Here is a 13228-nt window from a genome sequence, read left to right on the forward strand (position 1 = left end):
TATAATAATATGTGAGCAGCATGTATGTACATGATTGTGTTTTCGAGAAAAAAATGTTTATGCATGGTTAGTGAAAACCTAAAAATGGTAAATCCCTTGAATAAGACCATAAAACACATACAGAACATTGGTTACCAGGACTTTTGGACTTTTGAGAACTGGATCTTGTAGCCTAGAATTTTTCTTTCTAAATTATGTGAAAATCATCTTGTTCACTCGCTCACAGAAAACAATATATTGATTAAAATTTTCTAAGACACTTTTTGTTTGTAAAAGTCATATGCGAGTAGGTGTCAACTATGAATGAATATCATTGTGATGTACACCTGAGAAGACAAAGGCCCGCATAATGAGCTGCATAATGAGCCATACAGTCAGGTTTGTGTCTGAGAGGGAAGTGTTACAAAAAAGAATGTGAGGACAAAATAAATGTATATATTTTTATGTTTGCAGTTTATTTAGAATATATTTAATAATCTCACAAAATAATGTATTATTCACTTGGGAGTGCAGTTAAACAGTTTATTAGGAACAATCAAAGCTGACCATTGCTCCAGTCACACTGATTTTCTATACAAACAAAAACGAAACATTTATTGTTATTAGTATCATTATTATCATCATCATCATTATTATTATTATTATTATTATTATTATTATTAATGTGGAATATTTTTTTTCACTTGATTATACATTTAGTAAGGAATTATAGTTTGGAAAAAGTATAACTAGTAAAATGTTTACACATTATGTGAAGCCTAATACAAGTATATAAATAAATAAAAAGAGACTTACTCGTGTTTATGATCTCTGCTGAATAAAGCGCTTCATTCTTTTTTCTGAGGAAATCTCAAATCCTGAGGTAGTCCTCATCACATCTTCTTGGGGTGAATTATGTCTTATTGCTCTCATCGCAAAGCAAACAGTAAAATAAAAGAACTTGAAGAACAGTCTTGCTGCGTTGTCTTATGTATTCAAGCCGTGCGCTTCACGGTTCAGTTTGAATCTGAATAGCGCGTTCAGCGCGGGGGCGTGGTCACATTAGATATAATGAAGGGAGACGTGAAAAACGGACATCACGTTGTTGACTTGACTTGTTTGTTTACAAAAAAAAGTAGACCCTTTACAGATTCGATTGATGTATTGCTCTTATTTGTACGATCAAAACTGAAAGTGTAATTTAAGTTATTTTCGGGGTTATCAGGAGAAAATGTCTCATAACGCGTATCTGCGTTAATTGACTCCAGAGAAAAACACATGCCATGAAAATGCTGCTTTATTAAAAAAAAAAAAGGTTTTATTTATTTAATGTTTATATTTAATATTTATCTAAATATTGCAGTAGACATTTTATTATGGCTTAACTAACTAGAAACCAACCAGATCCGCCACTTTGCAAAACTAGGAACTCTCTTGAACTTCATAGAATGCTGCTGAGTTGTTTGATTCCACACACTCAAACAACTGATATTGTGCTCTTTTGTGAGGTCACAGCTTTTTTTCTGTGCTGCGATCCAGCTCCAGGCCTGAGAGCGTCTCCCACAAGCCCCCCAGAGGGTCTTATCTCCTTCATTAATCCATCCCTCTATCTCTCTTTCTATCTCTCCCGCTTTGTCTTTCTCTCTGCTCGCTGATAACGGAGAACATGGAAATGTCAAGGATATTTTATTGGCGTTTCTATGAGCCTGAAGTGGTTTTGTGAGCTTGTGCACATGTCCTTGGCATTTTTTGTTGACAGTTTTTGACAAGCCTTTTATGATGATGGATTTTTGTTGTCAGTTTCTAAACATCATGTACACAAACAAAATTTTATATTTGAAGTATTTATTTCTGAGCTTCCCATGCATCCTCTGTGAAACAAATAGATTTTTTCTTTTCGATTTGAATGGCAGCACTTCACTTGAACTTTGTGTGCTTCTGTGTTTGTGCAGGATGGCCATTCAGGTGGATAAGTTTGATTTTGATAGCATGCCTGTGATGGACCATGATGCACTGCGACTGGCTACAGTACGCCAACAGGAAGAGAAGAGACAGCAGGTGCAGGGAGGACTCATCAACAGCACGCTGGACATCCACTGGACCATCATATCCTTTACTAAAGCCAGCTGTCCTGATAACACTATCTCTAAACACTTTCTTCTTGACACAACAGTGTCGCCAAAGCAGAGCACATTTGAGTAATTTGAGTAGCTCAACTTACTAAAAAGCAATGTTATTTTTTCTATGGGGTTAAATTCAGGCAATACCTTTATCATGGTAAAATTAATGAAATACACATTCTTGCCCTACCCAGGCTCAATGCATGCCTGTACCAACATAATAAAAGCGTGTCAGGGTCATTTATTGAAAACGTGTTATAGCGCCCCTCTCTGGACATTTCACTTTGAAACTGCCGCGAAACATGTAGTAAGGTATGTAATATCGTTGTTGCAGAAATGTCACCTCAAGCAGGTATTTCCATTGAGCCTGGGATGGTCTTGCCTTATATGACAGTGTCATACATAAGATATAATATTTTTTATATTTTTCTTTTTTTTTATAGCTTTTTACGATATATGTTTATCCAAAGCAGCTTTAAAATTGTGTCATCAAAAATAAGATAAATTATACACTGTTTACAGACTTAAACTTACAGTACAAATAGTTATAATAAACAGTTATTTGGCTATGGATATTGTATTAACCTAAACAGACTGATTTTATTTTATTTAAAATTTTTATTTTATTCGTTTCATTTCAAACCTTCTAGAATACCCTTACAGAGTGGAAGCGAGGTATGTAATAATATAGAAAATATCTGAAACTTACATTTTTCCATTTTATAATAAACTATAAGCCATGTCAGTCTGTGTTGATTTCACCTTATTTAGTCATCATTAGTTCCCTAACTGTAGGCTCAGAGTCGTAGCTGTCTGATTTATGAATCAGTCTGTATTTTTTTGTCATTGTTCTACGTTGCTGGAGCTTTGGCTTTGGAGTATGTGGAGTGACTCGGGTGATGTAATGTGTTATGGGTGTTACGAGTGTCCCAGCTGTGAGGATGACCGTCTGACAGCATCTGTTTCTAACAGCTGGACATACTGGAGGAAGCACATTTACACATTTGACATATGGTTCAAACTTATGGCGCTTCTGTTTGTGTGCAGTACTTGTACTTAGCTATAGTTTGAGGACAAATTTGTCCTCAGAAGTAAATCTGAGGACATGTCCTCAGTTGGAAAAAATAAAGTTAGATAATATTTTTCATGTAGTTTCGTTTTAGGGTTTAGATTAGCCTGTTTTATTTAAGTAGTATTAGCTATATGTTGATAACGTTAGAAATCTGTGGTGTAGCTATAAAAATGGCCGTTGTGTTAGTGTATTTTTACATTCTCTAAATAGAGGCACAGTTACTCACCTGTCACATGTTCTATCCTCCAAACTGATAAAATTGGTCAGACGCTCCGGTTTCTTACTCATCATCCAGTGGCGTTTATCATCTCCCGTTTATACCAGGATACTGACACCCTGGCACAAGCATTGAACATCCCACATTTTAATAGCATTTAAACGCCCCCATGATTACAAGCACTTGTTCTCTTCATGAGTCGCTTGCCACTGTGGAGGCTCAATGACACTTACAAAATAATAAACACCTAAAATAATAAATAATCAAGAGATCCAGTCCTGAGCGGCGATGTGCATGGCATGAGCATGACTGAGTGGATGTGTAGAAACATAGGCGTACTTGGACGGGTAAAAACACAAGGATATGAAGAGAAAGACGTGAAGAGTAACAGATGAGGGTTGTGTTCAGAGCCGCCCTGTGGGAGAATGTGTCCAAGTTCGTACTGAGCCTACGGGTCAGAGATGCCATCATGCCAGTCAACCAACCATAAACACAGATGTATCTGTGTGTGACCACACTGGAGATATTATTAAGAGAGATGTCTCTGCGTAGTCTGTAACCATTTGGCCAGTAATTACTAAAACGTGAGGTAATTTACTAGAATTTGTGTAATGTGAATCCTTTTATTTGTCTCCCTCAGGCCATCCAAGATGTAGATAAGTCTTTTTGGAGACACTTTACATTTAATCACTTGCAAACCAGTGAATCCTCTACAGTGAATGGGTGCCATTCGAATGAGAGTCCAAACAGTTGATAAAAACATCACAATAATCCACATGTTTGAAGTTAAGAATGCCTTAATGATGGATTTGTTTCTTACAAACATGCAGATGTTCAGTTCACTAGACATAAATTGTTGGACTGGGGTGAATTACTTGTGGATTATCGTGATGTTTTTATCAGCTGTTTGGAGTTTCATTCTGACGGCACCCATTCACTGCAGAGGATCCACTGGTGAGCAAGCGATGTGATGCTAAATTGATCCACATCTGTTCCTTTGTAGAAACGAAATCATATACTTCTGGAATAGCCAAAGGTCAAATAAATAGTTTATTATTACTGTTCATATCTGGCTATAGGAATCTCTTCCTCTCTGCCAGATCCCAGCGTACACTTACATGGTTCAGTTGGGAAAAAGGCCATCTCTCAGACTCATTACACAGCTCACGGTCATTAGAGGCTTCTGATAGCATCACTGCTGTTACGTAATGAGCTTTTGTTCTTGTCGCTGTTATGAATGTCTCTGTGTGCAAATATTTCACCTCCGTCAAAACGCTCATCATCTTCATGCATGATGCTTGGCTAATTTAAAGCAGGAAAAAAAAAAGAGAGTGACATTATTATTCTGAATGCTTCCAGGAATAAGAGGTTAAGAGTCAGTAGGGTGAGAATTATTGGACATTCTGATCAAATGTGCATCAGTTTTCAGTGTCATTAAGGATGCACCAGTATATCAATTTTGAGTGAGAGCAATAAGCCATGTTTTCCTTGACCAAATGTGCACTCGTCCCTTCAGCGTCATGGGGAGGCCAGCGTGGAGGGCGTCCTCAACCAGCTCATACTAGAACATCTGCAGCTGGCTCCTCTACAGTGGGGTAAGAACACTTTTTCCGCTCTCTCCATCCCCATTTTCATGAATACACGTTCAAATATATTCACACTCAGAGGTTATACGTCTCCAGTGGTAGATGTAGGACTGGTCTCTGTTCATGTTTCTTATTTGCATTTGTAATCGAGGAGAAATGTCCCTCACTGTGCGTGTTTGTGGCTGTTCATGCAGTGCAAGGTTCTTGCGTCCTTTGTGTTGTTTTATAGTCTGTGTATGTGTGAAGTAGATGGATGTGTTTTGACAGTTCTGAATAGCTAAGCATATTTGAAATGTAAGTGTGAGATTTTATTTTGTTTTATTATTTTTGAAGTCATATGTGAATGACCCCTTTCTACATAGATATTGATTATAACTTGAGCTAGTATAAGGAATCATTTGAGTTTGACAAAATACGGCATATTTCTTTGTGAAATTGAAATGTAAAATTATAAAACTAACAAAAGAAATCTCTTCATATAAGCAAAGGCTTTGCCTGTGCTCATTCCATTTAAAATCAGAGGCTACCACTGCATTTTAATTACGATCCAAACATAGATGCTAAATACAGAATGGTCTGACTTCAGCTTTGTGAAACTACTACATAAAACATATCAGAAAAAGAAAAAAAACAGCAGATGGGTTGAATGAGAATGCCAATCTCTGACAGCAGGTGGCGCTTATGAAACAGCAGGTATTTATAACCTGCTGCCCCTTTAAGGCCAAATGCACCGATCCTATTTAATGATGCACATGAGATTTCTTTATTCACTGTTTACATTTACTTACAACATGTTTGAATGATTTAAAACGATTGACAGTTTAAATCGGCAAGATTAAGAAACGTGCAAATGATCAACTACCCCTACAAGTGAGTGAACAACGTGAATCAAGGAAGGAATTTTCTATCACTATTCAAAATAAGGACAGGAATGCATTTTGGTAGCTGATTGGAAAACATAAAAGTCCTGGGACGTCGGGGTAGTGATTATTTGAGCCCTGAGTGAACACATTTGCACCTTATCTAATTTGGTAAAAAAAAATAAAAAAAATAAAGACAGGGTAGTTGAAAAAAAGTTATATTATATGTACAGTATTGTTCAAAATAATAGCAGTACAATGTGACTAACCAGAATAATCAAGGTTTTTCGTATATTTTTTATTGCTACGTGGCAAACAAGTTACCAGTAGGTTCAGTAGATTCTCAGAAAACAAATGAGACCCAGCATTCATGATATGCACGCTCTTAAGGCTGTGCAATTGGGCAATTAGTTGAATTAGTTGAAAGGGGTGTGTTCAAAAAAATAGCAGTGTGGCATTAAATCACTGAGGTCATCAATTTTGTGAAGAAACAGGTGTGAATCAGGTGGCCCCTATTTAAGGATGAAGCCAACACTTGTTGAACATGCATTTGAAAGCTGAGGAAAATGGGTCGTTCAAGACATTGTTCAGAAGAACAGCGTACTTTGATTAAAAAGTTGATTAGAGAGGGGAAAACCTATAAAGAGGTGCAAAAAATGATAGGCTGTTCAGCTAAAATGATCTCCAATGCCTTAAAATGGAGAGCAAAACCAAAGAGACGTGGAAGAAAACGGAAGACAACCATCAAAATGGATAGAAGAATAACCAGAATGGCAAAGGCTCAGCCAATGATCACCTCCAGGATGATCAAAGACAGTCTGGAGTTACCTGTAAGTACTGTGACAGTTAGAAGACGTCTGTGTGAAGCTAATCTATTTTCAAGAATCCCCCGCAAAGTCCCTCTGTTAAAAAAAAGGCATGTGCAGAAGAGGTTACAATTTGCCAAAGAACACATCAACTGGCCTAAAGAGAAATGGAGGAACATTTTGTGGACTGATGAGAGTAAAATTGTTCTTTTTGGGTCCAAGGGCCACAGGCAGTTTGTGAGACGACCCCCAAACTCTGAATTCAAGCCACAGTACACAGTGAAGACAGTGAAGCATGGAGGTGCAAGCATCATGATATGGGCATGTTTCTCCTACTATGGTGTTGGGCCTATTTATCGCATACCAGGGATCATGGATCAGTTTGCATATGTTAAAATACTTGAAGAGGTCATGTTGCCCTATGCTGAAGAGGACATGCCCTTGAAATGGTTGTTTCAACAAGACAATGACCCAAAACACACTAGTAAACGGGCAAAGTCTTGGTTCCAAACCAACAAAATTAATTTTATGGAGTGGCCAGCCCAATCTCCAGACCTTAATCCAATTGAGAACTTGTGGGGTGATATCAAAAATGCTGTTTCTGAAGCAAAACCAAGAAATGTGAATGAATTGTGGAATGTTGTTAAAGAATCATGGAGTGGAATAACAGCTGAGAGGTGCCACAAGTTGGTTGACTCCATGCCACACAGATGTCAAGCAGTTTTAAAAAACTGTGGTCATACAACTAAATATTAGTTTAGTGATTCACAGGATTGCTAAATCCCAGAAAAAAAAAATGTTTGTACAAAATAGTTTTGAGTTTTTACAGTCAAAGGTAGACACCGCTATTTTTTTGAACACACCCCTTTCAACTAATTGCCCAATTGCACAGCCTTAAGAGCGTGCATATCATGAATGCTGGGTCTCATTTGTTTTCTGAGAATCTACTGAACCTACTTGTAACTTGTTTGCCACGTAGCAATAAAAAATATACTAAAAACCTTGATTATTCTGGTTAGTCACATTGTACTGCTATTATTTTGAACAATACTGTATATATATATGAAAATATTTATTAAAACAAATTTAGTGTATATTTATATATTTAAATATATCACACAACCTAGTTTTTTTGTGTGTTTTGTCCCTGAAAAAAAAGTTAAACAGTAAATATTTTTAGCAAGTGCAGGAGTGCTAATTTGCTGTGTTGTGTGCTATTAAGGTAGACAGGTTAGTTTATTATAATGTCATTTGTAAAGTTCTAGTTCTATCTGTTTTGCAGCTGCCTTAAATTCAATACTGGTTCTTGGTATGAGAAAGGGGCAGATGCAGAGCCAGTGTTTCTTGTTTATTGTTAAAACTTAGCTAGGATGGAAAGTAGAAAATGTGTGTGTGTGTGTGAGAGAGAGAGAGAGCATGGTGTGGATTCTCTGCAAAGAATCATGGGAGTTGTCTGAGAGTCTGAGTGGCATGTCTTGGCCTGGATCATCTGTAGGTTCCTCTGTGGCAGTATGTGTGATGTAACACGCTCTTTTACTGTCTGTCTCCCGATGGCACTCAGAGACCAAAGCTCAAACCTGTGTCTATATTTATCTGTAAGCAGCCTCTCATGTTTCCTCTGCTTGTGGATCTGACGTCGTGCTTCTTCTCTTCCTCCTCATTGTCTGGGGGTCAGCAGCCATTCACAACACTTCATATGATTGTGTTTATTCAAGCCTGCAGACCTGCATAACACTAATGTATGAGTTCATAAATGTTGGAGGACTCGTCTGAGATGAAACATACTCCAAATCACACAGTGATCATCTCTGTCTGCATTTATCGGCGTTACGTTTGCTTACAAGTGGCTGTCAGAGCACTAGTGTCTTATTTTTCTGTCATTATGGCAGGCCTGGTCAGGTCAGGTATTGGTGTGATTTAATGCTTTGTTTCATCTGCCAATAGTGGATAAATTGAGAGAATTTATCAGCCACAAAAAAATGTCTCAATGGGCAGTATTTTGCGCTTTATATACAGTCTGAGTCTACACTGAATATCTGTGATTCAAAGTATAATTTGAACTTGAACAATGATAGACAATTATACTGGAGAGTTTGATCATCAGGTTTTATTCATTATAGCAAAAGCAGACAAAATACTGACTTTATATCATATTGTATTATATATATATATATATATATATATATATATATATATATATATATATATATATATATATATATATATATATAATTTTTTTTGTTGATGGTTTTCAGTTTTATTTATTTATTATTTAACATCTAGAATTCTTTCTCTCTCTCTCTCTCTCTTTATTTTATTTATTTTTACCCCAAAAAAGTCTAAACCCTAAATATATTAAAATTGTATTTATTTTATTGCAAATTATTTACTCAAAATTTTTCATTTAATTTGTTGTTGTTGTTTTGTGCCTCCACTACGTATATAATGTAATTTGAATTTTAAAAAAAGTATTAAGTTGCAGAAGTATTAGATCTTAGGTCCAACTGTATATATAAATTAATTATTTAAAATATATTTCTAAAGGAATTATTTAGCATTTTTTATTTTTATTTTTTAGTTGTATTTTTGACACCAGATGTATAAAGGTTAAATCAAGTTTTGACTTGCACTGGGTTTTTATCGAATGTTATTTCTGAACCCTGCACACACACACACACACAGTAAAATTAGAGATGTTCAAACACACAGGAGCAGCAGAAGATCCATTAAAATTATTTCCCATCATCAGCAGCATTTATTTAGCTATTAAATGTGGTCAGCGCTCTTTAATGATTTAACGGACCTATCAAAAGTATCTCTCTCATTTATCAGAGATGTGAAAACTCTTAAAAACCCATCTGAGCTCCAGAACGTCTGATGCTCTTTCTGCACCTGCTTGTCTTCCAGTCCAGATACTCTCGTATAAATTGATATCTGCTGAGAGCTCCTGCAGTTCTTCTGCTGTTAAAAACTCAACAGTGGTGTTCAAGCTAAACGAATCTGCTCTGAAGGCTGACACTTCGCTGGTCTTAAATTGACATGTATTTCGAGGAGACCTTCACCGGGTCATTGCGTTTTAGATGGTGGATTATTAAAAAGTAAAGACAGAAACTTTGTCAAACTTTTAAAGTGTGCTATTTCAAGAACTTGACTATGGTTCATATGGTTATGCTTCTCTAACTCTTTCATTTATTTAACTCTCAACCCGTCTGAACTCAGATCAGGCAGTCTAGCTATTACTGCATTTTGGAAATCATAATGATTATAATAACAATCCATATTGAGTCTATTGTTCCTCACAGATGCTTACCCTCTGAAAAACATTCCATCATCATATTAAAAAAATAATAAAGAATAATATATATATATATATATATATATATATATATATATATATATATATATATATATATATATATATATATATATTAATGATTTTATTTGTATTAAATACTTTATTTTTGTATTTGATTATTTGATTATAATTATTTTATTACATATTTATTTATTAATTATATTTAAAAAAAATTAATTCATTAATTTATTTATTTTTTTATCTTTTTTTTGCCTTTAGTAAAAAGGATACAGGTGGAAAGCAATGCAATGAGGAACAGGAACTTATGTTTAGATGGGTGGTGGATAGATTAACCTAATTATTTGTTAAATCAAGAGTATTTGATGGTAGTATGAAGTAAGAGCATTTGTTATTTGCAAAACCCTCGAAACACTTTACCCAGCATGCTTTGGGATGTTTAACGCTTTGTAAAAGCTTGATGCTTTTAGTGTGGGATACTTTAGGAATCTCATAAGCGCGGTGTGAGTGTCGATTAGTCTGTTAGAGCCGTGTTTGTTTTTTTTGTTACACAGTTCCTAAGAAATCAGCATATTGTGCAGTATGTGCAGACGCTTATGGGCTCCTCTGTACTGTTTTCTAATGCTCATTGGCTGCTCTGTATTTCAAGCAAACTGAAATAATATTTTCTTGAAAAAAGAAACAATATATTTATATATACTCCAATAATCTTTGTTTTTACTTAAAATTGCAGTGTAAATACAGGGCCTGAGATATAAACTTTCACTTATAATTTAAACAGAATATTTTGATGTTGTTGGTGAAAAAAATAAAATAATAAAATGATAAAAAGATCCATGAACATTGTGTCATCTAACCACTTTAATGTGTATCTCATTGGCTGGCTTGCGATTCATTGGTTGCTATATGCACCACCCTGCATTTCATTGGTTGCTACGCACAAGCTACACAATATCGCATTCATTAGCTACGCAATATTGCGTTCATATTGGGTATTTATCAAAGGCGGTAATGAACTTGTCATTGATCTGCGGCTCTGTCTATTAAATGCCTCTCCATTTGAAAGAAGGCGATTTAGCGGTAATCACGGAACCAGATTTACTGACTAGGTGAGCATGATCATATCATTAGATATATCGCCCAGCCCTTCTTTCTTTCTTAAAAAAGGTCGGAGTGTGTAATCAAGCAGAAATTATATGTTCACATTTGAATCTACCACTTTATGGCAAAAGAGAATGCTTCTTTTCTCTCTCTCTCTCCATATTATTTCTATTTCACTGCAATACAGCATTAAGACTGCATCCCCTTACGGGTTTGACATAAATGAGATGCTACCAGCAACTTAGTGTATGCTTTATAATGTTAATAAATGCCAGTGAAACACATTAAATATGTGTGTGCTTGATGGGAACAGCTAATCTGGCTCAGCACAATACAAGCACATTTGATCCTTGTGGTTCTATTGTGTTGCGGCGGCACAGAATTATAAAATTGTCATGCTGTACACTTCCTAAACAAGCTCTTTTGAGCTGTAGGATTTAAAAAAAAAATAGCTTGTTCGGTACAGCTTGTTCCTTTCTGATGCTTATAAATGGGATGCCTTTATTTGCATTTCTCTGTCTGATAGTCAACAACCGTGATGTGTCTAGTCCAATCAGCATCTCTGGAATCCTTCACCCATTGTGATGTAACAATAGGCCCGGTTGAATCATGCACTCCCATTGTTTGAGTGTGCCCTGTGTGTGGCAGACTTCAATAGTGTTGTATTTCACATCTGTATTGCTGTGGTCAGAAGGTCTTTTGAGTGAAAGGGTTTCTGCTCACTGGTGTGTGTGATCATTAGGTTGTCTACGCAGACGTATGTACATGATAATTACGCTGCGGAGGCCTCACTGTCTTATTTGCTCTCAGCAGGTGGGGATTAAAGCTTCTAAACCAGAAGGCAACCAACGTAATGGAAGAACCACACAGTGGTTGTATTTTAGTCAACTGATACCCATCCTAGAGTGAAAAGTCATGGGATATTTTTATAGTGAATATACATTGTTCTAGTTATACTGTAAAATATATGTCATTGTTTAGAATTTGATCTTTGCAAATGCAATTACTAGAAAATAGTACAGGGTGGTATTTTACATTAGGGATTCATTAGTTAACATTAGTTCATTCATTAGTTAACATAAACTGCCAATGAAAAATTCTTCTGAACATTCATCAATCTTAGGCATTCCAATATTTAATAACATGTTAAAATCGATAGTTATTTAATGAGCTAACATGAACTCAGACTTGTATTTTTTTTAACAAAGATTAATAACTTCTGTAACAAATGTAGCTATTTCTCATTGTGAATGTTAATGCATTACCTAAGGTTAACTAATGAGGTCTTATTGTAAAGTGATACCCATTGGTTTCTTTTGCACTTTAATCCGTGTAAAACGTTCAACTTTATTTTTCTGTCTTGCTTTATTGAATTTAATTATTCAGTTATTTTTGTCATAAGAAAAAAATTATTAAACCTGTTATACTGTAATATGACTACTTTTTTAAAACTGCATTTCAATATCGAGATAATACTGTATACCATGTTAAAAGCATTAGCAATTAAATGCAACATGAATTTTTTTTTTTTACTGGCATATCCCTAAGTAATATTAAACTGAGTTCAAATTGAGATGCAGGGAGTCTTTAGACCTTTTTATATTGTTAGAAATGCATGTCTTAAAACGTTTAAAACAACAGATGCACAAAAACTCTGTTGATTCTGTTTTGATGTTTAAAAAATAGCTGTTGTAGAAACAGAACTCCTCTGGGCTGCTTCTGTGTGAGCTCAGGTCTTTTGGACCAAAAAAAGAAGAACACAGGCATTTAATGGTTGAGCTGTGGTGAGATTTTTGTCTTGTCAGACTTTACAAGCTTCTACAGAGAGTTTTCCGACTCTTATTTGTCTTATCTCTTATTCCTCCATAATGTTTTGAAGAAGATACCCTAACTGCCCAAGCAAATTACCAGAGACAAATGATGAGTCTGACTCTAAAAACTGGAATGACCCTTTATATCCACCAAAACCAGAATGGATGAGTCTGAGAGAGAGAACAAAAGTGGAGTGGGCTGGTATTCAATGGGCATAAAATAATTATTATCATCATAATAATCTTCCCAAATGTCTGACTGGTGAATGTGAACCCAGCTGGAGATTCTCAAATTTGTTTTTTATCGCAATTTTTTTTGCCACTTGAAATACGCTTCACTGTATTAACTTAAGTAACTTTAGG

The 13228-nt window shown here is 35.5% G+C and overlaps 1 protein-coding gene across 4 annotated transcripts in view; it reads left to right on the plus strand.

The window, feature by feature from the left end:
* The window catches only part of LOC127935454 (trafficking protein particle complex subunit 9), a 181469-nt gene that overhangs the window by 124789 nt on the left and 43452 nt on the right, over positions 1 to 13228 (plus strand). For all 4 annotated transcript variants that reach the window (XM_052533331.1, XM_052533334.1, XM_052533330.1 and 1 more), the window contains 2 exons: positions 1932 to 2084; positions 4892 to 4983. In XM_052533331.1, coding sequence (XP_052389291.1) covers positions 1932 to 2084; positions 4892 to 4983 — 245 coding nt within the window. The remainder of the gene's footprint in view (positions 1 to 1931; positions 2085 to 4891; positions 4984 to 13228) is intronic.

This window comes from Carassius gibelio, chromosome A19 (assembly GCF_023724105.1).
Source record: "Carassius gibelio isolate Cgi1373 ecotype wild population from Czech Republic chromosome A19, carGib1.2-hapl.c, whole genome shotgun sequence".
In the NCBI taxonomy this organism is placed as follows: domain Eukaryota; kingdom Metazoa; phylum Chordata; class Actinopteri; order Cypriniformes; family Cyprinidae; genus Carassius; species Carassius gibelio.